At 42.1% G+C, this 26,558-nt stretch overlaps 2 protein-coding genes across 2 annotated transcripts in view; both read left to right on the forward strand.

Moving 5' to 3' along the window:
* The window catches only part of LOC138948259 (uncharacterized), a 486,513-nt gene that overhangs the window by 90,089 nt on the left and 369,866 nt on the right, over positions 1-26,558 (forward strand). The window lies entirely within an intron of this gene.
* LOC138948262 (P2X purinoceptor 7-like) lies at positions 20,405-22,635 on the forward strand. Its single transcript, XM_070319784.1, has 3 exons — positions 20,405-20,627; positions 21,095-21,310; positions 22,190-22,635. Exons 1-3 carry the CDS (start codon positions 20,425-20,427, stop codon positions 22,347-22,349), a joined length of 579 nt encoding a protein of 192 aa, XP_070175885.1. The 5' UTR covers positions 20,405-20,424; the 3' UTR covers positions 22,350-22,635.

Here is a 26,558-nt window from a genome sequence, read left to right on the forward strand (position 1 = left end):
CTACCCCGCTCTTCTTGTCAATTTCACTGCCTTTGCCATGAGCGGTGGACTGACGATGCTACGAGTATACGTTCTTGCTGAAAATTGGCATTGCGTTCAGTTTCATTAGAACTGTGAGTTCGACAGCTACTTGACTAAATATTGTATTTTCGCCTTACGCGACTTGTTGGAATTGCATACGAAACACATCCTCAGACAATAATTATATGAGTTGAAACAGAGATTGCAGGGAATGTAGAGGTTTCAATATATTTCAATTATACCACCTTTAATGATGCGCTTGACCATATAAGGACCATAAATTGCAATCAAAGAGTCTACTAAAGCTTTGAATTAACTCAGGAAACCATTGTATGTAACTATCTTAGCATGCGATTTTGAGAGCTTAACCATTGTGTACATATCTGAGAATGCGCACTTGTTGTCAAAATTCGTCACACTACACTTAACGTTTTATTATAAGCTGCGCAGGAATCTTCAAATACCAACGCTCCAAAAAAAAGTAGCGCTCCATAGAAAAGGAGATTTTTCACAGGTTCTAAACAAAATCTTCAGTCCAATAACATTGGAATAAAGTCATGCCACCTATATTTCTCATAATGTATAGATCTGGAAAAAAGAATATTTCTTACATTTCGTCCCCTTACAACTGAAATGCACCTAGGAAATAAAACCTTGAAAGCTTCATTTCTGTTGTCTGCGGACTGTTTCAGCTTGTTAGAGCTGAAAGCGAATGTATTAATCAATCAATCAATATGAAGCTTATATAGCGCGTATTCCGTGGGTACAGTTCTAAGCGCTTGTGAACCATAAAGAATGAACGATAAAGACAATTCCTACAACAAGCACTTATTTTCTGTATCCTTATTGGTAATCTTGAAATTTAGCGTGTTAAATTCATAGGTTAGAATCCAGTGACATTATTAACAGCTATTGTGTTTTCAGCGTAGCAATAGGGCCCGATATTTAGACGAGACAAGTATAATGCCGACGAGTCGAAGACGAGTCGCATTATACTTGTTCGAGTCCAAATATCGGACCCTATTGCTACGATGAAAACACAATATAGCGTTTATATAGCTATTCTGACATTAAATTCTGTGTTAAAATCATGTTTTTGTCAGCAACAAGTACCAGAATGGTCCATGTCGTTGATTGCAGACGACGGTTCCCTTTCCGCATGAAGCCACGGAAATAACCGAACATTGAAAAACCCACGGACATGTATTACGGAGAAAACTCGAGATAACCGGATGTTTAACATTACGTCAATATGCTAGGAATCATATGACGTCATGACGTATCATGCTTGCCTACGTATATTGTATGTTCGAAAGTCTGACTTCTGTTGGGAATTCGCGTGGTGAAGACTGCGGTAAATCTGTAGATGATAAGAGAACAAGGATTGTTTCAGAAGAAACGACTAAATGTTTCAGACCGGTAACTTCATTTCAACAGTGCACTATACAATGGACGTTCTATGTGACAGGAGAGTTTGCTGATTTTGTGTTAAACATTGGAGAGATCGTCTGCAAGAATCAGAGATAGGTCGCTTCAGATTGCAGCTTCTGGGAATTTGCAAGGTTTGTTGCCTGTTAAAGAACTGGATTTTACACGTAATGTATGTCATGTACAGTAAGCAACAACAAAAACACACACAAAGCAAATGGCATCGTCTGTCGACAAGTCACAGAAACAAACCTGGCGAGGTATGCGTGTACTTTATACACGTGGAAGAAACCGGAACCATGCGTCTATGTTATTGACAATATGCTTTTGGATATTGAGAAAAATGGCCGACTTCCGCAGCATTATGCTTTGATGATCGGAAGAGACCATCCAATCTCAGCCCCCGAATTCCTCCACGTGTTCATCAGAATAGCTATATTTACTTCAATCAATGAGGCTTATATCGCGCATATTCCGTGGGTACAGTTCTAGGCGCTCTGCAGTGATGCCGTGTGAGATGAAATTTTATACGGCCAGTAGATTGCAGCCATGTCGGCGCATATTTACCTTTCACGGCCTTATTCCAAGTCACACGGGTATGGTAGACAATTATTAACTGTGCCTAAGCAATTTTGCCAGGAAAGACCCTTTTGTCAATCGTGGGATCTTTAACGTGCACACCCAATGTAGTATACACGGGGGGTGGTTCGGACACCGAAGAGAGTCTGCACACAAAGTTGACTCTGTGAAATAAATTTCCGCCGAACCTGGGATCGAACTCGCGCTGACAGCGGCCAACTGAATACAAATCCAGCGCGCTACCAACTGAGCTATATACCAAGTCCATGTAAGCAAGCCAAAGAACATTTGTCGTGAAATTAATTGACGGATTGAGCTCCAAACTTAAGCATAAATAATTAATTTGGTTGTTCAATCGACGAAAATGGCGTACGTTGTCAACCATGGGACATCATTTACACGAAAGAGTTGTCTCCCTTGTCCGCTCATACGGAAAATTTCTTCTTTGAGGCATGTAAACGAAACGCATTCGTACAGTTCATCGGAGTTCATTCGGTAACTTCAAAGGGATCTAAAATGACTTGTTATGATTTCAAGTGCAGGTTCTACAAATTTGGAGACTTAAATGCCTCTGAATTATGAGCTATGAATTTAACAGGCTAAACTTCAAGATTACCTCCTTATTAGTACGCGTTCCAAGAACGTGAACATTTCGTTTTACTTTACGACAGGTCGACCGTAAACTTATCGATACTAGAGTTGAAGGACAGCTAGTCATCTGAAAGTTGGCGCCACACAAACACCTTTACCAGAAGAGCGACTTTGGACGTGACGTCAAATGTTCGAAAACAAATGGCATTTTTTTTATCTTCAAAATACGTCATGTGTTGCTGATGCGTGGTTTCTCCAGAGTTTTGCAGTGTGAACCAAATTGTTTTGCATGCACAGATTACAATAGAATCTGAGAACAATGACATAAAAGGATCGGACTACTTTCAAGCTCAGATGCACGTAACACGCACATTGTAAACAGACTTTGCTGAGGCCCTGTATGGGATGTAAATAGTGCCAGGAGAAAGGTTCAGCATAACTCTCCCTTACTCTAGCTATCTTGCATGTGGTATGCATTCAGAGCGCTTACTTCCCTTTGTTTATCAGATCTCAAAAACAACACTCTGCCTCATTTGAGTAAGATTCTCACTCTGCCAATGTTTTTTTTCCCTTTCACATACACTTTTCCTTTTTTTTTGGACGGGTCTCTGGACAGCAAAGTTGATGCTTGGAATTGACTAAGGTAGCCGGAAGAATTCATGCATCAGCTTACCTCAAGCAATCGACGTCATCACTTCACATAACTTATGGTCTCGGTATTTCATGGGCCTTCTATATTTCTTACTTGTAAAATGACCCTCAAAACTACCCGAGACTAGTTGAGGTTGTATCGATTAATTAAATGGCGCTGGGACAGGCTGATCTTTCTTAACCCAGTGTGGGATTTTCAGTGGGGCGACCACCCCCAACCCAGCGCGTCCCCGGGTGGCGGATAGGGGAACGGCGCATTCTAACAAACCACAGGTACACGCACTTACGCAAATGATGACACAATCAACCAGCACAGATGGAAATGGCGCTCGCCCATTGAGGACCCCCCAGGGTGGAGCAGCGTCGGGTCCCATGCCTCGAAGGGACCCAGCCCCAACTACTGGAGGTCCCTCCCGTCCGTCTTGTCACGCCAGGGGACGCAGGAGGAAAGTGACTGGCACCACCACAACCAGGAAGAAACCCAGTCAGCAGCGACCTTTTCAGGTCATGCACTGGAACGCAGAAAGTATCCTGAACAAGAAGACAGAGTTGGAGCATATCCTGCATGAGAAGAACATCAACATCTGCTGTATTCAGGAGACGCACCTGACACCCCAAAAGTCCTTCAAAGTGAGAGGCTACCAATGCCTTAGGTCCGACAGAACAGACCGAAGCAAAGGAGGAATCCTGACCCTCATCAGGAACAACATCAATGCCTGTTTGATAGAAACGCACATGGAGGACTCCGAATATCAGGTGATTCGAATCCAGACGAAGACATCAGAATTCCATCTTGTCAACTTCTACTGCCCCAATGATAGACACCTCGCCCTTGACACGATCCCCGCAAAGGCCTCCAACTTCATCGTGGTGGGTGACTTCAACAGTCATTCACAGAGTTGGGGATATGACCACCTGGATCGGAGAGGAGAAGAGGTGGAGAACTGGCAGGACGACAAAGGTCTCATCCTTTTGAACAGTCCCTTTGACTGCCCTACATTCTACTCCAGAAGATGGCACACTACATCAACTCCTGACCTAGCCTTCTGCACGGAAGACATGCACCAGCTAACCAGCAGAGAGGTCGGAGAACAGCTAGGTGGAAGTGACCATCAGCCAGTCTTTTTGACCCTGGGTATGGAGTCCTGCACTGAAGCTTCCTTCCCACGGTGGAACTACAAAAGAGCGAACTGGTTCCTCTTTAGACACCGCACCAGCGAACTCACCAAAGACATCAGAGTCGAGGGTCGAGACATCAACATGGTGGCGAAGGACTTCAACATGAGCATCCTCAGAGCAGCGCATGAGTCCATTCCCAGGGGTGCCAGGAGAGACTATAAGCCCTACTGGAGCAATGAATTGCAGGAACTGGATGATGATCTGGCAGACGCCAGAAGGGAAGCAGAAGTCAACCCGTCACAAAACAACAACATCCGCCTCCAGGAAGCCAAAGCCAAATTTCTCAAAAAGAAGCTACAGGCAAGACGGAGAAGCTGGCAAGAGAAAACAAGCTCTCTGAACCTTGAGAAGGATGGCAGAAAGCTCTGGAGGCTCACCAAGCAGTTGAATGATGAGAACACCAGCAGAGGAAAGATCACATTAGAAGAGAACGAGAAGGTGCTAACTGGAAAGCATGCTGCCAACCAATTTGCTGAAAGCTATGCAGCTGAGAGCAACCTCCATGTTAGCCCCGAGAAACAGAGAGAAGCAAGAAGAGAGAAAAGAGAGAGACCTGCCAGACAGTCGACAGTGGACGCCATGAGTCAACCACTCACACTCCACGAGCTGCACTCAGCTCTGAAAAAGTCAAAGGCGAAGAGGTCCCCTGGCCCAGACGGCATCACCAACGACATGCTAACCCACCTTGGTAGCGCAGCAGAGAACAAGCTACTCGAGGTCTTCAACAGCAGCTGGCAAGAAGGATCGCTACCACAACTCTGGCGAGAAGCGATCATGATCCCCATCTTAAAAAAAGGGAAGGATCCAAAGAAGGCCACCAGCTATCGCCCAATCAGCCTCACCAGCTGTGTTGTGAAGACCCTGGAGAGAATTGTGAACGAGCGCCTCAGGTGGTACCTGGAATCCAGGAACCTCCTCGCCCCTGAACAAGCTGGATTCCGACAGTTCCGCAGCACTGAAGATCAGGTCACTTACCTGGCGCAAGAAGTTGAAGATGCCTTTCAGGAACAGAAGCTGGTCTTCGTCACCTGGATAGATCTTCAGAAGGCCTTTGACAAGGTCTGGAAAGATGGACTCCTTGTAAAACTGCTGAGGAAAGGCGTGTCCAGCAACATGTACCAGTGGATTCGCTCTTACCTCTATAACCGCAGGGCAAGAGTTAATGTCGACCAGACCAAAAGCAAGAAGTTCCTCCTTCGTCATGGCGTCCCTCAGGGCGGAGTCCTCTCCCCCACACTCTTCCTTCTCTTCATCGACGATCTGGTGTCTGAGATGCCCAAGGGGATCAAAGCTGCTCTCTACGCAGACGACCTTGTGATCTGGTGCAAGGAGGAGCACGCAAGTACTGCCACCTACAGAATGCAGCAAGCGGCAGATAGGCTGAACGCATGGGCAGAAGATTGGTGCATCTCCATCAACAAGGAGAAATCCTCCACCACCCTATTCACACTGTCGCCAAAGCAGAAAGCCGGAACCATTAGGCTTGGTGGAACTCCTCTGAGAGAGGATGAAGAAGCAACGTACCTTGGTGTCACCTTTGATAGACGGCAGACCTGGAAACCACACATTGCACAGGCAGAGACAAAGGCCCGGCGCAAGCTAGCCATACTCAGGAAGCTGGCAGGTACCACCTGGGGAGTGAACGAGAAGATACTGAAGACAGTATACCAGGGAACAATCAGACCCCACCTCGAGTACGGCTCCACAGCGTGGTCAACCTCAGCCAAGACAAACCTGCAGACCCTTGACCGTGTGCAAAACCAGGCCCTCCGACTCATCACTGGTGCAATGAAATCCACGCCCATCAAGGAAATGGAGAAGCTTACCACCATCCAACCCCTCTGTCAGAGAAGAGAAGCCAAGACTATGGTACAGGCCGAGAAGCTCAAGTGCCTACCCGACCACCCCATGAAGCACAGACTGAGCAACCTCACCAAGAACCGGCTCAAACGGAGCAGTTTTGTACACGAGAGCAAGAGACTTTCTCGACAGTACAGGGAAGTCCTCCCACAGAACACTCTACCTCTGACTCAAGAAGAAGAGGAAACCCCCAAGGCAACAGAGAAACCAGGCATCCAGATCTGCACCAGTGTTCCACATGTTACCTCAGGAGAAGATCAGAATGACACAGCTCGACAGGCACTCACCTTAGCCCTGATCGACGAACAGTACCCAAAAGAGGCGTGGATCCATGTATACACCGATGGATCAGCAACTAACGCCGTGCTCAATGGAGGTGCAGGCATTCTCATCCAGTTCCCTGGGGGACATACAGCTACATCCAGCGTTGCCACTGGCAAACACTGCACAAACTATAAAGCAGAAGCAGAAGCTCTCATGCAGGCCGCCTCCTTGGTTCAGGACTCCGCAGACCCTTGCTACCAAGTTGTCTTCCTCTCGGACGCCCTTTCAGTCCTTCAGGCCCTAGAGAACGACAAACTCCCACAGCTGGCCAAAGCATTACAGATGGTCAGACAAACCAGAAGAGTTGTCCTCCAGTGGATACCAGCACACTGTGGGATACCAGGAAATGAAAGGGCAGATGAGCTGGCGAAAGAAGGAGCCGTGGAAGACCAACCTGAAAACAGTGTCAGCTTTAGTGAGCAGAAGACAATCATCAAGGCATTGATGAGGCCAAGGACAAACAGAGATGACTACCACACAATGTCCAGAGAGCAGCAAGTCAACCTCATCAGGCTGCGTACTGGCCACAACAGGCTCAATGCTCGCATGAACCGAAAGTTCAAGCTGGCGCCATCACCAACCTGTGCCTGCGGTCAAGAAGACCAAACAGCGGAACACATCTTACAGCGATGTCCCTTACTAGATGAGGAACGAAAAGAAGTGTGGCCGTCACCAACTCCCTTGCAGACCAAACTATACGGCAGTCGACAGGAGTTGGAGAAAACGACAACATTTATCACCAGTGCTGGACTGATTGTGTAACCTCTGCGAACGCCAAGAAGAAGAAGAAGAAGAAGATTAAATGGCGGGGTAAAATTAAAAACGGTCATACACGTAACAATCCACTCGTGCTAAAGACATGAGTGAACGTGGGAGTCTAACCCCATGTACGAAGAAGAAGAAGAAAAAAGTATCAAATAATGGAAGGGCGCTGGTTCTGAGCGACGCTTAGTTCTCGAGATAGGTGTGACCACATGAGGTCCTTTATACTTGCGTCATCGAAGATCTTTCGTATTTCAACCAGTGTCATTTCCCAGTTCTGTGTTCTGCGGTCGTTTTGACTGAGAAAACCAATGACATTTTATTTTTGCGAGGCAACAGAATATGACAAGAAAAGAAAGCGTGCAGAAGTATGTTTGGGTCTTGCCAGACTTTATGACCAACGATTTCTCCCTTGGAAGAAAATGAAGATGTCTGCTTTTCGTCTGCTTTGAAGGTAGGGAGATTTTACAGCGCACGCGGTAAATTGCAAATCGTATTGTTCAAGAATGTTGTTATTCTTCTTTCTTCGAAGTACCGTAGATTTGTTCTTGGCCATATTTTCGAGCTGTGCATTTTTGAGTCACTTGAGAAAAAGTGACTCTATGTAATCGGTCAGTGTTAGTCTGTCCGGCCGGCCGGCCGTTCGTCCGGCCGGCCGTCCGTAGACACCACCTTAACGTTGGACTTTTCTCGGAAACTATCAAAGCGATCCGGCTCATATTTTGTTTAGTCGTGACCTCCAATGACCTCTACACTTTAACGATGGTTTCGTTGACCTTTGACCTTTTCCAAGGTCACAGGTCAGCGTCAAAGGAAAAATTAGACATTTTATATCTTTGACAAAGTTCATCGGATGTGATTGAAACTTTGTAGGATTATTCTTTACATCAAAGTATTTACATCTGTAGCCTTTTACGAACGTTATCAGAAAAACAAGGGAGATAACTAGCCTTTTCTGTTCGGCAACACACAACTTAACGTTGGGCTTTTCTCGGAAACTATAAAAGTGACCGGGCTCAAATTTTATGTGAACGTGACTCCCAGTGACCTCTACACTTTGACGTCTGCTTTGGTGACCTTTGACCTTTTTTAAGGTCACAGGTATGTCTTGAAGGAAAAAAATTGAAATATCATATCTCTGAAACTATTCATCGGATTTGATTCAAACTTTATAGGATTATTCTTTACATCAAATTATTTACATCTGTATTGTGTTGTGAATAGCAATTTCTCCCTGTCCATCTGATGCCTCATATAATATTCAGAACTGCGAAAGTGACTCGATCGAGCGTTTGCTCTTCTTGTTATATTATGGGAAAAACACATTTGAACGCAAATTCACAAAGAAATTTTGATCATTTGCCCCGGAACTGCAACATCGATTTGCCATAACAAAACATTCTGGCTCAATATGCGGGAGTATGCAGTCTGGTAGTGTCATATTTTTTTTAATGGATTTGGAAGAATTGCTAATAATTTACATAGCACTCCGGCCCTGTTATTTTGTTCGTCACACCCAAAACCGTTATTTGTTTTGGGCGACGCAGCATTAAATGGGTCTCCCAGCAAATACAATTATCATTAACTTTTGTAACTTTTTAGTCGATTGCTTGAGGTAAGTTGATGATGCATGAATTCTTCCGGGCTTCGATAGTCAATTCCAAGCATCGCCTTTGGGGTGGAAAGAAAAGTTTTATGAGTTTGCTGTTCAGATACCAGTCAAAAAAGAAGGAAAAGTGTATGTGCACGGGGGATAACCTGATTAAGGCCGAGCGAAAGCCGAAGGCCGCGCCTAACACGTTTGAAGGCAAGTTTTCTAGGTATTGTTTGATTTATGTCGGGATTTAAGGTAAGCTACTGATTCAGCGATGACTAACTTTGTTTCTCGATGCATAAAAAATCAGGGAGCGGTTGATATTTGCCCGTAAATAGCCTTCAAAGCTGAAAATGTCGGCGATTGAGCACCGGAAATGGCTGTTCGATGGGTTTCGCAAGAAGAAATGTGCTTTATTTCACCAAATCAGCTCGTATTTGGTATGGGTACGGGATTCTAGAGGACGAAGGAGTCATAAGAGGTGCAAAGAAGTGCTATTTTGGGAGTAGAATAAATCTTCCGAGCCAGTAGACAAGAGAAGGTCATATTTGAGAGATGCGCGTAGGCCGAGCTTTCCGACAAGTGAATGATACAACAGATTAATCATTCGTTTTGATCAAAAACATAGTCTCTAGTTTTTATGAATGAGTGTTTTAATTAAAGCAATCACGAGAACTCTCTCGCTTATCCTTCTAAAATAAAGTTCTCTCTCTCTTAGTTTCTTTTTGGCCTGTTGGCAAGTCTTCTCTGGCCGCACACACAGATTTCCACTCAGTTAAACTCGGTCACTTCCCGCAGTGGGGCACTGCGGTTATGAAATTAAAAGCCCCTCCTGTTTTTGGAACCGCAGGAGCTTTCTAGTTTGCTGTTAAATAGATTTTTGGTTCCTCTTTCCTGTCATGCTCTCTTTTTCTTCATGAATTCTTATCTTTTTTCTGCCTTCTTGCTCATTCACCTGTATTTTTTCCAAAAATCTCTTCTCTTGCCGCTTGTCTCGCGATTCATGTATAGTTTAATCTGTTAGTGTTCTGATGTAAGTCCAGCAGTAGATAGGTTAAGCCTATTTTAACATACTGGAAACTGGTAATCTTCCAGTAGGTATTAATTTAGTTTTACTAAAGCCTGCTGGGACACAAGTAATGGGTTAGTGCATTTGTAAACAGGAATCGCTTGACAAGTGGCCCCCTTCATCCCCCCCTTCCTCGTCCTGATATGGCTCTGCGTAGTCGGCTGGACGTTAAGCAACAAATAAACAAACAAACAAACTCGGTCACTGACCGGTCACTAACCCCGATGCAGGAAGTGTTTCCTCTCTCAGATATGACAGGGGAACCACCTCTCATGGCAAAAACTGGGTCATTGACCCCTGGGAAGAAGGTCGTGTCTTTTAACAAGGCCACCCAGCTATCACAATGCCTTTGGTCACTGACCGGTCACTGACCCCGATGCAGGAAGTGTTTCCTCTCTCAGATATGACAGGGGAACCCACCTGTCATGGCAAAAACTGGGTCATTTTGGTGCGCCCTATTGGCCCCCTGCATCCAATGGGTGACTGGATTACAATTTTTTTTTTTTAAAGAAGGGGGTGCTCTTAGATAACAAAGCGCCTTGTCACCCGGAAAGTACGTACTAACGTAGGTTTAATTTGTACACATTAGAAAAAAAAGTTAAAAAAAAAAAAGTGATTGCCTACCTACCTACCCTATTTTTTTTGGCTATGTTACCGTAACCACACCTATTTTTTTTTTTTTTTGCCTAATGTCTTTACGTATCTTTGTGTCTACGTTTGTGTGTTTGAGTGCGTGTGTGTGTGTGTGTGTGTGTGTTTGCGAATGTGTTAGGGTAGGTACAGGTGTACAGGAGAGTCCAGGTGCGACAACCGATTATAATGTGTCATAATGTTTATCGTTTGGAAATGTTTTTTCTTGTTCCATTTATTATCTCTTTTTTCGCACTCACCCGCATTTGTGCGTTCGTGAGTGTGCGCATGCGTATGAGTGTATGTGTGTGTGAGTTGTCATCTATATGTGACATTAAGTTATTGTGTGTTGCTATTAGGGTGAGCAGTAGTGATGCGCAGAAAAATAAGGTCTTATTTGTTTAAGGCCTTATTTAGTTGAGGGCTTATTTGTCTGAAGGCCTTATTTTCCTAAGGTTATTAAGGTCTTAAAATAGATAAAGCCTTATTTCTTTACACCCTCATTTTTTATGACTATAGAGATATAAGACCTTATTTTCAAAATAAGGCCTTATTTCTTGAATATAAGGCCTTATTTCTTGAAAATAAGGCCTTATCTCTTGAAAATAAGGGCTTACTTCCAAAAATAAGGCCTTATTTTGAAAATAAGGGCTTATTTTTTAAGGCCTTATTTTTGGGATTTTTGACCCATTGTGCCATGGATAGAAAACGACGCTTCCCGGCAAAATCAGCTGCTACCCTCCCCAACCCCCTCCCACCCCCCCCCCCCCTCCCCAAACTACGGCGGATGCATCCCCGCGATCAAATCAGACATCAAATGGCACCGTCATCAGCTGCCCTTGCTCTCACTCCCCCTTTAGGATAACCGCTACTCCACTGTCCCGTCAACACCTGGGGTGATTAACCTCACAGATTTGCTTATGCAGCCTTATATTTAAAACAAGCACTGGACTGAGCTAACCTGTAAATGACGGGTACCATGTGTTATCAACAGTTTTCTATTATTTCAACATGTGAGAAAGGACTTGCCAACAGGCCAAAAAGAAACTAAGAGAGAGATAACTTTATTTTACAAGGATAAAGATTTAAGGCTAAGCGAGAGAGTTCTCGTGATTGTTTTAATTAAAAAAACTCATTCATAAAAACTAGAGACTATGTCTCTGATCAAAACGAATGATTAATCTGCTGTATCGATTACTTAATTAAAATGGTAAGCTATTTGATGAAAAACTAAGGGTGAGGGCCTCAACTTTCACAAAAAGCCGGATATGACGTCATCAAATACATTTATCGAAGAAAGGACAAACTAGTCTGGGGATATCATACCCAGGATATCTCATGTGAAGTTTAATAAAAATCGGGTTAGTAGTTTTCTCGGAATGACTCAATCTATACATACGCAAACACACGCACACTCATACATACATACATACACACATACACCAAGACCCTATCTCGATTCCCCGTCTATGTTAAAATATTTAGTCATAACTTAACTAAATGTAAAAACTGGAGCAGAGTGAGAATCTTAAACAAATGATGCAGATCGCTGTTTTTGATATCTGATGATGCAGATCGCTGTTTTTGATATCTGATGATGCAGATCGCTGTTTTTGATATCTGATGATGCAGATCGCTGTTTTTGATATCTGATGATGCAGATCGCTGTTTTTGATATCTGATGATGCAGATCGCTGTTTTTGATATCTGATGATGCAGATCGCTGTTTTTGATATCTGCTAAACATAGGGAAGTAAGTGGTCTAATGTTATGCTTTTAATCACTATCCTGAAGCAGTAATTATATCAACTACATTCTTTTCCACACAGATGTGGCTCTTTCTCATGAACAAGGAATGGCGAAAAGAAGTATCACTGCAGATAGAATTACTTCATAAAAGCGGAAGTCCCCCAATCATCAGTTCTTCAAACCTCGAAGACAAGAAGCTGGTAGCAAAACTGGAAGCAGCAAAACGACTCAGTTTTACAACTGAAGTTGAGGTTTTTATCCAGAACCAGAGGGTGCAACTTTGTCTAAGGTAATCATAAAAACATTCGTTCTTGAATCTAGGTATGTAACACCATTACAAACGATCTTTGTGTATTAGCAAGTACGGGTTGGTAAAAAGAGACAGTTGCCTGATCATGTTCTTTGGCTGTCCTTTAGGATCATGAGTTCTTCCATAACAAAATAGTGATTTCAAGTATCTTTATTTATTTCTTCTTGATCATTTCTCCCTCTCTCTCTCTCTTTCTCTCTCTCTCTCTCTCTCTCTCTCTCTCTCTCTCTCTCTCTCTCTCTCTCTCTCTCTCTCTCTCTCAATTTCTCCCTCTCTCTCTCTCTCACCCCTCTCTCTCACCCCCTCTCTCTCTTCCCTCTCTCTCTCTCTCTCTGTCTCTGTCTGTCTGTCTGTCTCTCTCTCTGTCTGTCTCTCTCTCTCTCTCTCTCTCGGTCGCGCGCGCCCAATCTTCTCCCCGCTTGAATTGAATCTTACTTTGGGTACAACATTAATTGAGCAAGTTCAACAACACCGTGTTTGAGGGGTAATAATTGATTGTGAATTCAAGTGGCAGGCACAATTACGGAATATTTAACAGACAGTAGCCAGGAACGTTTTTCTACTTTCCTAGTTGAAACAATTTACGGACAGAAAGACTCCAGAAATGTTTCGACATGCTCATGTTATCTCACATTTTCTACCACCTAGTCAAGCCTTCTCTGGCTCTATGGTGTGGAACTCCATTCCGTCTGTAATAAGATCATTAACCTCATTAAAGAGTTTTAAACAAGCTCTGCATAATCATTATATGTCTACCTAGATGGCTATACTAGTCCTAACATGTGCAAGTACCTGTCAACAATTGGCAAAGCTTTATGAATTACAAAAAATATGTTCTTTATTACATGTATTATGTGGAATTTATGTTGCGATTTTCCATCATCATCATCAACATCATCATCATCATCATCATCATCATCATCATCATCATCATCATCATCATCATCATTTACACCATATAATCATTGTAAGCATTAGTGTAAACGTTGGTATCGTGTGAATGTTGCCGTCGATCACTTTACATGTGTAACCTCAATTAACATGTTGCATGTTTCGCTTTCGATTTGTATGTTGCTTACTTTGTCATTTTGTTGTTTGTGTTTATTTGATTGTTTGCTTACTTGTCGATTGTTTGCTGGTTCGTTCGTTTAATTTGTTTATTTGTCATGTTGTTTTACTTGTTTATCATTTATTAGACATTTGTATTAGAAGTAAGGACCGGTTGTAAGAAAAGGCGTCGCCTTAAACCTCTATCCTTGAAAAATAAAGTTCCATCATCATCACCATCATCACATTAATTATGTTTCGACGTTCTGGGATGGCAGCAGTGAAGTCCACATGAAGAAACTATAGATCGTTATTCTATAAACTATAGTCGTTTGACTAAACTCATCATAAAGGAAAATGCCTCAACAGAAATAAACATGCTTAATTGTTTCCTACTGAAGAAGCGTTTGAAGTTAAACGAAGCCGTTTTAATGCATAAATTGTAGTACAGAAAAGTACCGAATGACATTACATCACTATTCAAGAGAGACAGATATGGATCTGTCAAACTAATCCCACCAATCCCAAGCATACATTTTTGAAAGACCAATTTGGAACTCACTGCAGTCACCATTTAAGCGTCTAAAGTTATTAGAATGTTTTAAAAATGTGTTTAAAGCCATTTTAAGTCTATGTAATTTATTGCGCTATGATTTTTAGTTACTTCTATAGTTAACTGCATTCTGTGCATTTTCTATTTTGGATCATCTTGTTTTCCCCCACTTTATATTTTTAGATTTGCTTTACTATGTGTTTGTGCGTCCCGATGACAGATTGTAAGAAAAGGCCTAGCCATAATGCTTCATCCTTGTCAGATAAAGTGCAGTTCAGTTCTTCACTCTCTTTCCATTAAACCATTAGATTCTTGACGAATTTTGTCAAATTGCACGCCTTTGTGACTCAGGTTACTTACGTTATACACTCTTTGCAGAACATTGAAGAACTACTTTACAGACTGCTTCAAGGTTCAACTGAAGCTGCATTGTAAAAGACAAACAGAAAGTTCACCTTTATTAGTGAAGGGACTTACAGAGAAAGAAGTTGACCTAGATGAAAAGACATCCTCAACAGCAGCCAGTAAAGGTAAAGTGCATCCAACAGCTATCTGGTTTGTTTGTTGCTGCCGTTGTGCTTGCTGTTTTGTTTTCTGTGAGTAGTACCTTTTATAACGTTTTTTTGCATAATTACGTTGTTATACTTTGATCTGCATCAACCCATAAGGAGTTTTTACTGAAGAATCATTCAATAGCTAGAAAACAACAAGTGTGGATGGTTCCATAAACACATGTTCTCGTTTTGAATCTTACAGGCTCGTTTCCATCAGCGTTGTGGGTATCCCGTTGAATCTCTCTAGCCTGCAGATTCAAACTATAACAGATAACCATTTTAAAGAGAAAACAGTAAACAATATTTGTTATCAATTAACTTTAGTTAAGAACGCACTTTTATAATAAAGTCCAATTGGTTCCACAGGGGAAGAACGCACTTCTATACAGTAGAACCCCTCACAACGACCCCCCTCTCTAAGGACTACCCCGCCACAACGACCCTTTTTTTTTTAACCGATGTGTTTCCTTATATAGTTGTCACCAGTGTAGCGACCACCCCGCTCTAACGTCTAAGGACCGACCTAACAGCTTGTGTAACGACTTTGTCAGACAAAGCCAAGACTCAGTCAGCGTAACGCATCACTGACAAACCGGTTATAACCGTCTTGCGAAAGCAAAGGCACTAATTAACCGCTGAGAGGTGTGATGGTTGGGTGGGCTGAGTAAACATCACAAACCAATCATCGAGAAAACAAACTCACGTGACCAACACACACCGTTCAATTCAGTCAGAATAGACAGTCTTTGGACAGAAGAGCAGTGGAGATCGACATGGCGTCTACAAAGAAAAGAAAATATTTAACTCTCGAGAATCGAGTGAATGTTGTGAACAGACACAAAAAGGGAGAAACTGCCATCGCGATTGCAAAAAGTCTTGATGTTGGAAAATCGCAAATTCAAAGAATTATCCAACTCCAAGAAAACATTCTGAAAAAGGTGGGGAAGTGGTGACAAGGCAGTGAACGCACTCACCATGCACTGACATCATACAAAAGCAGCCACACAAACACAGCACAGAGGCAGGTGTGCAGATGCTTTGTGAGAATAAGCGTTGAAAACCAGTTTGAATAAAAAACCAGCAGATAGAGCCGCATGTCATAATCATTCTTCTTGTCTGGCTTTATTGACTGCATGCCGATCTTGTGGCAGTGACTTTTCACTCTTCAGTCGGACTGTACACAAACCGCTATCACTCTCCCTCACTGACTACCCTAAGCGCTGACAACTGATGTTTGGAAGAGTACACCTCTCTATTTCTCTCCAATGCTCTTCCTGCTGACTTCAGTGACACCGCGGGACACCCCACTGAGTTTAGCCAGCTACCCCCCCCCCCCCCCTCTCTCTCTCTCTCCCCCCAGCCATGTACTGTTTGGTGCTGTGGCCAGAGAGGTGTCGCCAGCTGCACTGTTCACTCAGAGCAAAACTAGTTGACTGTGTCTAACTTTTGACAAAGCAACACAACTGAAGGGTTCACAGATTAGGTAACCGACTCACTGGTCAAGGCTGCAGGGAAACAAGAGTATCTTTTCAAAAGAGGTTACACACAGATACGCGATGCTGAGAACGGTGGCCGATTTTTCACTCTCTTTCTCGGAGGGCCTTCATCATTGCAGGGACTGCTGTAAAGAAATGCTTGCTCAGAAACTAACTCTTTTTGCATTGAAACATGCACCAGAACTGGTGGACACCATCGACAATGTCAAACATGAAATCGAAGCAGTTTGCTTGAGGAAACGGTCGTCAGCAACTCAACCTTCTCTGTTTTCTTTTTTAAAGAAAATCTGAGGTGACTTTCTTTGTGGCCCCGCCCCCTCCCTCTGTAAGGACCCCCCTCCATAAGGACCGATTTTTGTCAACATTTTCAAGGTCGCTAGAGAGGGGTTCTACTGTAATAAAGTCCAATTGGTTCCACAGGGGAAGAACGCACTTTTATAATAAAGTCCAATTGGTTCCACAGGGGAAGAACGACAGGTGCAGAGCATGTACACGATGATTGTGGGTGGGGAGCTGTCAGAATTGTGCCAGCATCCCTCCTTGATCTCCTGGCTTCCTGCAAGACTTTGACGACTTCAGGCCACAATTACATGCAACAAGTGGTCAGCGCGGTGGACAGAGAGCACGGTCTGCCGTTACTGTACTGGTCTCTGCAAAGTCCTTCACCCTACCTCACACACTGGTGCCTTAAAAAAATCATCATGTATATATGGTTGTGTATTAGTTTATTTGTGAATTTGTATTACTTTTATAGGTTACTTCGAAATATCTGAGGATTTTCGCCATACAATTCCATTAGTAGTAGTAGTGGTAACATTAGTAGTAGTAATAGTAGTAGTAGTATAAAGTGAGAAACACAGGCCAAAACATTTCAGTAGTAGTAGTAGTAGTAGTAGTATAAAGTGAGAAACACAGGCCAAAACATTTCATGATTAACTTTAAATTTTGTGATTACCTCAGTCTCATGCATTATGTCTAGACGACTTGTGAAGGTGTTTGTGATATAAAACTATTATTTGAATTCTTCTTATGAAAAGTTTGTGTGTAACGCAGTGACTTTGACTTGTAATGGTTCTCGTGAATTTGTGTTAAAGGTTGTCAATGCTGGATTATTTGCCCTTTACAGTGTACATAATGGTTTGGTTTCTTGCCACATTGTTTCCAATGTGACTTTTATTAAAGGTTGTGTTTTTCTTGGTAGTGTTCATTTTGGAAATGCCGTGTTGATTTTAGTATTTTTGGCTCACGTAAGTGTAGCCTATGCGATCGTAACTTTGTCTGTCTGTGCGTGCGTGCGTGCGTGCGTCTGTGCGTGTGTATGTCTGTGGTAGAAACTCTAACATTTGAAGACGTCACATTACATTGACGTCACATTATGACGTAAGAGGGTTAGACGTCACGCGAAGGAAGTACTGACAGTCTCGGTCATTATTATTTTGAGCGCGCCGAGACTAGTTGGCAGTCGTGTCCTTGTAAGTAGGCTACATGCAGACAGACAGATCTAGATCTAGTGTCTCGCTTTCTTGCACAGTTTCACCTATGCTCTTTCTCTTTCTGTGTGTGTGTGTGTGTGTGTGTGTGTGTGTGTGTGTGTGTGTGTGTGTGTGTGTGTGTGTGTGTGTGTGTGTGTGTGTGTGTGTGTGTGATTGAGTTTGTGTTACTGTTTGTCGATTTATTACGTGAGCCTTGATGGCTTCGCCTCTTGTTTCTTACCAGTTATTGTAAGTTAAATTTCTTTCATTTATATATTTAGTGTATAAGTCAATACTTAATTTGTGGTTTCCCTTGAGAAACCTTGCAAATTATTCAGTTGGTTTGATGAATTACCCACTGTTACTGGAATCGTTGCCCTTTGCTGTGTATGATGTCACAATAATTCCGTAATGAGATACATGTTACATTTTACTTTGAATGCAATGAATGTACCTTTCATATTTCCTTTGTGGACCAATTGTGCAGGTTTGTTTGGCTGAACAGATCTGCGTGTGTTGTTTGGTTTAGTGTTAGCCGATGTTTTAAAAGAGCTGTTAGTACTTCACCCAATTGGAAGTTGAATGCCTAACTTTAAATGATGCAGTCAATGTTTTTATATATTGCTCAATAAATATCATTGTCATCATTTTCACGAGTTTTCATTCACAAGCATCTGGGAAATAAATGTCATGTTCCCCGGGGAATAAATGCCCAGTTAGTTACAGAAAGCAGGTTACATGGATATTCAAAACCAAACCCAATAGAAACACTCGGGGGTTCATTGGCTCACAGGTAAGAGGGAAAACAAGAGAAAAGCGACTCGCTCATCTTTGCTTTCTGCTATTCCTTGCTCTCGATTCGTCGCACGTTTAATCCACATATCTGCTAAGAGATGTCACGAACCGAGACAGTGCCGCAAACAAGCAACTCTTCGAAACAGCGGGGCAATCCCATCGCAAGCAAATGCAAAATGTAGGTCATTCTTTGCAATGAAACGCCGCTGTCGGCCCAAAGTCGAAGACGCGTACTGCTGGATTCACACACCATTCAGTTAGTCGGAACCTACAGAACTTTTCTTCCTCAAACCTGACATACTTGTCTCAACATGTCATCAAATTAATACACAGATCTCCTTGACTCGCTTTCACTTGCACTTGTAGCGCCTTTACTCTCGAGCCTGCCTTCAGTGATTGCAACAGCGTGGTGGGGCCCCAAAAACGGTATTTTCAAAACCAAACTCGCGTTTCAACTCATGGCTCCCTCTGTTGATGATGCAATTATTTTCGCGCTACCAAAATGATGACAAAAACGATGTTTGATGGGTTGTTGTCAGACAAGCTTTTTTTGTCGGTCCTCGGAGGGCATATCGACTTTTGTTTCATATTTATTGACCGCGGCCTTCGGCCTTGGTCAATAAATATGAAACAAAAGACGATATGCTCCCCCTCGGACGACAAAAAAAGCTGGTCTGTCAACAACCCATCAAACATCTTATAATATTTTAAAGTATTATAAGCATGTTGTGCACCTTGTTTTGGACTGTGCAACAGTATCGTATTGCGTAGGCAACACGACTCTCATGTCTGTTGTTGAGCAATTGTACATCACACAAGAGTGTGATCAAATGTAGAAAATGTTTGGTATCGTACAATGATTTAGAATTATGTCTATGTTGTTTTTGCGTTTTTGTGTGTGTTTTTTGTTAAACACAATGGAACTCAGGCATATTTTGTATTGCTTGTATTGCACTTTTACAGTCTAAGCATATCTTGTGATTGCTATTTTTTGACGTGTTACAGTGATCGATTGCTGAGATGTTGATTTGTTTGTTCTCTTCGTTTAACTTTTAATTTTGCTTCAGGTAAAAGACGTATTTATGATACTGACAGATTTTTGTGTGTGCTTTGTTTTGTTGTTTTTCGTTCTTTATTTTCGTTTGTTTTTGTAAATAATATTTAGGTGAGTGTCCAAAGGTTCTGCGCAACATGTCTCCATTGTGACTTTTACTGCAGTTTTTTTTTCTTTATAAATATTCTTTGCTACTCGTTTTCTTCTCATTTTTGTGTGCTTGTTTTATTCTTTTTTTTGTCCTATGCTGTATAGTTTTCCCAATTCCAGAATGTACCTTTCACTTTGAATGCTACAGATTTACCTACTTGAAGTCAACCTTTTATACTATCTGTACAGATGTTCTGCAACAATGATCTTTTGCAGAAAATGTTGGACTCTACCAGTTTGTGCGTGTTTTTGTGCTATTCTGTGGTTTCGCAAAGATATTTGCACCTATTTTAATTTAGAAGTTCAGTGTTGTTTTGTGACCTTTGCCTGTACTTGTACCCCTTAAAGGTCAACCACATTGCTCGGTCAAAAAAATTCTGCGGAGAGAACATTACTAAATAGTACCAGATGCAAAATATTGGCAAGCAAAGTCCTTTGGTTTAATAGATATCGATCAATGAAAGTGGGTTTTCATACCTGCAATTAAGGGTAAGGGAAGTAAGAATCTAAAACGCAGCCATGGCTGATCTCCCCTCGAAGTGACGTCAGCAGCGGCATGGCAGACCATGAAGAAAACAGTGAAACAAGCAGCGTTTCTTCACTGGAACTATCGTGCTACAGTAGTGATTTTGAGGTTTTGAATGAACACGATCTTCAACCATACCAGTTTGAACCTGAGCTGTCCGATGCTGAGGTTGAGGAAACACCCGACAGAGACGATTTTAGCGAGTCTCTCGATCGTTTGATGTCCACCAACTGGTAAGAAACTACCACTGATTCAGTGATTGTGAGACTCTTCCTCGTATATATTCCTATTATAGAATCGATTCTGGTAGAGCTTGTTTTGCAGTCAGTAATTTGTAAAGTTTGTGCGATGTCTTCTTTTACCCTTGATGCAATTCATGCATGCCAGAAAGTGATGCGCATTCCTGATTATAATTTTAGTCAAAACATCATCCTACTGAGTAGTCAGTATGCCCACTCAATCATTGCTAGTAGCAGTCCCCAAAACTAAAACTAGCCAAATCAGTACACGTATGAATATACCAATGTTCCAATGGAATAACAATTTATTATGGTTTTGTCTAGACATAATGCTCACTACCATTGGTTGTGAATTTGTCCATTTCAGTTGTTTTACTGCCTTAGTAGATCAATTTTTTTTGTGTGAGTTTGTAGACTGCAGAGAATTTGAACTAAACTTGTATCAAATTTTGTGTGTGCAGGTGTCAGTGCGCAAACTGTGCAGGCATGGGCTCAATCCGAGAATGCCGCTGTTGTCAAGAAATTCCAGAAATGGAATCACTGACAGTAAGCACAGGGGTGGGCTGCATCACTGACCACCCTGGCTTCAGATCAGTGTGCTTGGACCACTATGTCTTGGAGACATGCTATCACTGGTACAACCAGCAGTATGGGAGGGCTATACAGGATGCTAATGAGTAAGTTATTTTTTTTTTAGAATTGTAATCATGATACTATAAATTATACTAGTATAAATAGGTTTATGTCATAGATGTGCAAAAACAAATAACAATAAAATAAAAAAATGAAAATTAATTGTCAGATATTCATTTTTATTTCAAGACAATTCATTTATTCGCATGTGCTAATTCTGAGCAAAGCAATATGGGGAATGTTTTCAAGTATCCTGATTGTACTGTGGACTGGGTGGCCGAGTGGTAACGCACTTGCGCTCGGAAGCGAGAGGTTGCGAGTTCGACCCTGGGTCAGGGCGTTAGCAATTTTCTCCCCCCTTTCCTAACCTAGGTGGTGGGTGCTAGTCTTTCGGATGAGACGAAACGCCGAGGTCCCTTCGTGTACACTACATTGGGGTGTGCACGTTAAAGATCCCACCATTGACAAAAGGGTCTTGTGTGTGGCGCACGTTATATGTCTTTCGGATGAGATGAAAAACCGAGGTCCCTTTGTGTACACTACATTGGGGTGTGCACGTTAAAGATCCCACGATTGACAAAAGGGTCTTTCCTGGCAAAATTGTATCGGCATAGATAAAAATGTCCACCAAAATACCCGTGTGACTTGGAATAATAGGCCGTGAAAAGTAGGATATGCGCCGAAATGGCTGCGATCTGCTGGCCGATGTGAATGCGTGATGTATTGTGTACAAAAAATTCCATCTCACACGGCATAAATAAATCCCTGCGCCTTGAATATGTGCGCGATATAAATTGCATAAAAATTTTTTTTTTAAATCCCTGCGCTTAGAACTGTACCCACGGAATACGCGCGATATAAGCCTCATATTGATTGATTGATTGATACTGTCATTAATACTGTATGCTTGTTTTTCTTTCCAGGCGGTATCGGTATGTAGCTTACCGCATGCTTGTGCGGTGGGTCTGGAAATGGCTGGGGAGAGACATCAGGGTCACCTTACCAGCTTGTGCGGTTGCAAGAATTAGAGAACAGTTTCCTAGTGCAGATGGGCAGTACGTGGGTTATAGGGACCCAGAGTAATATTAGATTATATGACAGCATCAGCCCATTTTTGCATCCTTATGTGTTCCAATTTTATTGATAATACATTGTCATTGTGATTAAATATTATTACACTGACGAGAAAATAAATATTATTATTACATTGACGAGAAAACTATTTTGATGTGTGTTTGTAGTTGGTTCAGCTTGTGCCACACATTGATTTGAAAAAGTGTGTTTATTTATTTATATTTAAGATACAGAAGTGCAACAGTAAAATCATGTAGTTTGTAACATGCATAGTGTAGTTGGTATATTTTTGTGTGCAAGGAGCATGGGGGTGGGTGGGAAGTGTTCACAGCTTTTTATGATTTTCAAATGTGTATACGAATTTAACTAATAAAAACAAGTTAATACTGCCATTGTCACATCCACCTTTGTTTTTGTGTCAGGCCAAAAAAAAAATTGTCTGTTTCTGGTCACCCGACCGACCCTAAATTTCGGCGCTGACCCTAAACTTTTTTTTTCCAAACTCAAAATTTAAAAAAAATTTTTTGGTGGTAAAGGACAGGGTGAGAAAATGAACAACAAAAACGTGTGAAAACGAAAGTCCGCTGACGATTTGTAAATGTGTTGAGTGTCTTGTCTCTGTGTATAGTGAATCCAGTCTCTTTGCGCGATTTTTAAAGTTAGTTTTATTGGTCTACATTTGGGGTAAAAAAAAAATATATAAAAAAAATAAAAAAAAATCCTGACCTACCGACCCTATTTTTTTTAGCCATGTTACCAGAAACAGACAATTTTTTTTTTTGCCTCACCATGAGATAGCGAAAGCGGTCAGATATATTTCACATGTGGATTGTGTGGTGGTGTCTCACCTCACTCATATCTCAAAGTCATTGAAACAAGTAGTTATAAGTTATCACTTGCAGAGTCAGGTGTGCTCTTTTTTAAACTGTTTTGTCAACATAAGAACAAATTCTAGGGTACACAACTTACTTTTCCAATAAACTCAACAACTTACTCTTTTCTCCAAGTTAAATTTACTTTCCATCCTGTCTCAAGTAAACAATAACCAACACATAAACATTCACAGGCACATTCACCCATCCTCTCAGATAACGAAAAGCACAATCATTAGTCCACAAAGCTATGTGTAGCTAACAGTTAATTTACCACTGAAAGTCAGTTCTTGTAAAGACTTGCTCAAAGTACACACACATTAAGCATTCAAGTATTGATCATAGTATGTCACAAATTTGACATTATTCGAGCACACACACACTTGGCCAAATAATGCACACCTGAATGTATTTATTTAAAACGAATACTAATTTACCAACAAAATAAATAAATTAAAAAAATATAATAATAATGCGACAAATAGAACACAAACACAGCTCGGTAGCGGGACGGGTCAAGCTGACACTGACCGTACCAGTGAGCACTGCCAGCCGTGTTGTTTACAAACCCAAACACAGGGCGATAGCTGGACGGGTCAAACTGACACTGACCGCTATTTATGTGAAAACACGCACCGCGCTTCATCTGTGTGTTTAGCGTGTGACATCCCCGATGGATGGTTGGGACTGAACCAGGCTTTAGAGTCCTTATTGTTTTAATTCCGAAACTTCTCATCAATGCCTCACGTGGAGGGTAGCAGTCACCTTCGAAATGTTCATGGCAAATCGCAGACGACGAAGTCGGTGTCCCACACTTTGGGCCAAAGTTTACTCTTTTCTCTTGCACGAAACGTACTGGGTTTTTTTTCGGGAAGCGGTGCAAGGTGTAGCCATCGGCTTGTTTATTTGTGCATCGCCCGACCGCACAATATAGGCCATTGGAAGTTTTTCTTCGTTTTGGTTCAGAACTAACACTATCCGAGATATGCGCCGCCATTGTTGACTACATACGCTGACGTCACGAGGCAAATGATCACGTGGGCGCGGTTTTCACAGGTGCAAAAGGTTATCCGAAGTAGATTTTATTCAATATAAAAAACAAGAAGCATTTTTCGGAAAAAAGATTTTCGGCATGCGACTTCACTTAGTATGTAGATATTTTGTGCAAAGTTTCATTTTTGGGTAGTGATTTTTTCCGAAATGTAGCGAAATGTAGCGAAAAGTAGCGAAAAGTAGCGAAATGTAGCGAAAAGTAGCGAAATGTAGCGAAATGAAACATGATAAAAACGAACTTTTGGAACATTTGGAGCTCTAACAATTTTCGTAGTTATCGATTCAGATTATCAAGTAGTAATCCATGAATGTTGTGCCAAAGGAGGATGATGATGATGATGATGATGATGATGATGATGATGATGATGATTTCCATGAAAACAATGTAATGCCCAATTCCATGAATGTTGTGCTAAAGGATGATGATGATGATGATGATGATGATTTCCATGAAAACACGGTAATGCCCAATCACATGAATGCTTTGCCAAATGGCAAATTTCTTTAAATTGCAAAGTTGATTCATGTACTCCAGAACACGGCAATGTCAGACAGAGTTGAAAACGTCCCCCCTGGTCCGAAAGAAAATGTCTTCTTCATTGTCATAATGCAGAGAATGTGACCAGGAGGGCCCAAAACAAACCTTCTCAATTTGTCGATGACAGAGGTGCTTGGGGTAGTGGCCCAACCAGCAAAAGTGTTTGTGTGCAAACTGATGGTACTTTAAAGCACGTGAGATTCAAAAATGGCATGTATTGTCGTGAAAAGACAGTGCAGAAGAAGAGAGAGTATATCCCCCTTGTACCCCAACCAGCACCAGAAACAGTAGTCACACTACACAGATACTACGTAAAACACAAGACATACAAGAAGCGGGTATCATGGCTGTCAGGTAATGTACCAACAATAGCTGTCCATGAGTACAAAGGCCCTTACGTTAGAATTCACCCCAAACAGATGCATAAAATAAAGACTGTTTTTTTTAGCAAACGACCATCTGAAGTGTATGCAGGCAATTCTGAAAGTGACACGGAGGTCTTTGAAGGACCGAGAAATAAACGCTGCATATATAACGCGAAGGCTAGGATGAGAAAAGAAAATCAACCCCATGCACACAACGACAATTTCTCTGACCAAGTAGCTGGTGTCGAAGAACTACAACATGTCTTACCTTTCATTAAACTGGTTGTTCGCCAACGTGGCAAAGTGCCGTGCATAGTTTTGTACACAGAAAAACAAATCAGTGATCTACGACGCTTCTGTTGTCGCACAAGCGACAGTTTTGGGTGTGGACAAAACTTTTAATCTCGGGAGCGTCCACGTCACTGTTCTTGTGTACAAAAACCTGGCATTAACCTTTGCCGTGCTTCCTGGGTTCACCTGTACCCAGAGACACACTAAAATCATTGTAACTCTGGAACCATTAAAGGTATCGTTTTGAAATTTTAAGTATCTCTCACACACCTAATTTGCTCTCTGTCTGCAAATTTTTAGTGTGTACATGACAAAACATCAGAATTAATTGATTATGATAATTTACATAAACTCTACCGATGGCGCGGGTTCACACATACCCATACTTTTAAAGAGTAGTTGTGATTGTAACTATCCCTCTGCCGACGGCGCGGGTTCTGCTACACCCATAATTACCAAAGCGGCGGAACAGTGTCTGCCTGCCTGTTTGTCTCCAAGAGACTGTCTGTCTCTCTGTTTGTCTGTCCGTATCTCTCTGTCTGCAGGGTTCGACACTAGCGGGGGCGGGGGGCGGAACGCCCCAGAGTTTTGTGTTCCGCCCCAAACATTGCCGAAGCTTGGGGCCCACTCCGCCCCAGGATAAATTCCAACTGACAATGACAAACCGAAAATTCCAATGCCAGAGCCAATCACTAAAAATCGCCAGTCAAAGTCGTCACTGAAATTTGCGTTACGATCAATGCCACAGTCAAGAAAAAAAACCATTGAAATCGTCGAAGGACAATGCCGCAAGGGAAATAACTCCCAGATTGTGCTCTTTAGCATGAGAGATAAGTATCGCCTTCAAATGCCAAACGCAAAATGTGGCGACACATCCCTGGTGTAAAAAGACATGGAAATGAAGATGAAGAACAGGGTGGAGAGAAACGAAAAAAGGAGACCGATGCAGCCAAAAGCGTGCAGCGCTGTCGTAATTTCAATGTCAAATGGTTGAAAGAATTTCCCTGGCTTCAGTACGATGAAGAAAAACAGACAATGCATTGGCCATTGCCGCACGTGAATACTGAGAGTGGGCCCCAGATTTTTGTTTTCCGCCCCA

The sequence above is a fragment of the Littorina saxatilis genome, linkage group LG15 (assembly GCF_037325665.1).
Source record: "Littorina saxatilis isolate snail1 linkage group LG15, US_GU_Lsax_2.0, whole genome shotgun sequence".
Taxonomy (NCBI): domain Eukaryota; kingdom Metazoa; phylum Mollusca; class Gastropoda; order Littorinimorpha; family Littorinidae; genus Littorina; species Littorina saxatilis.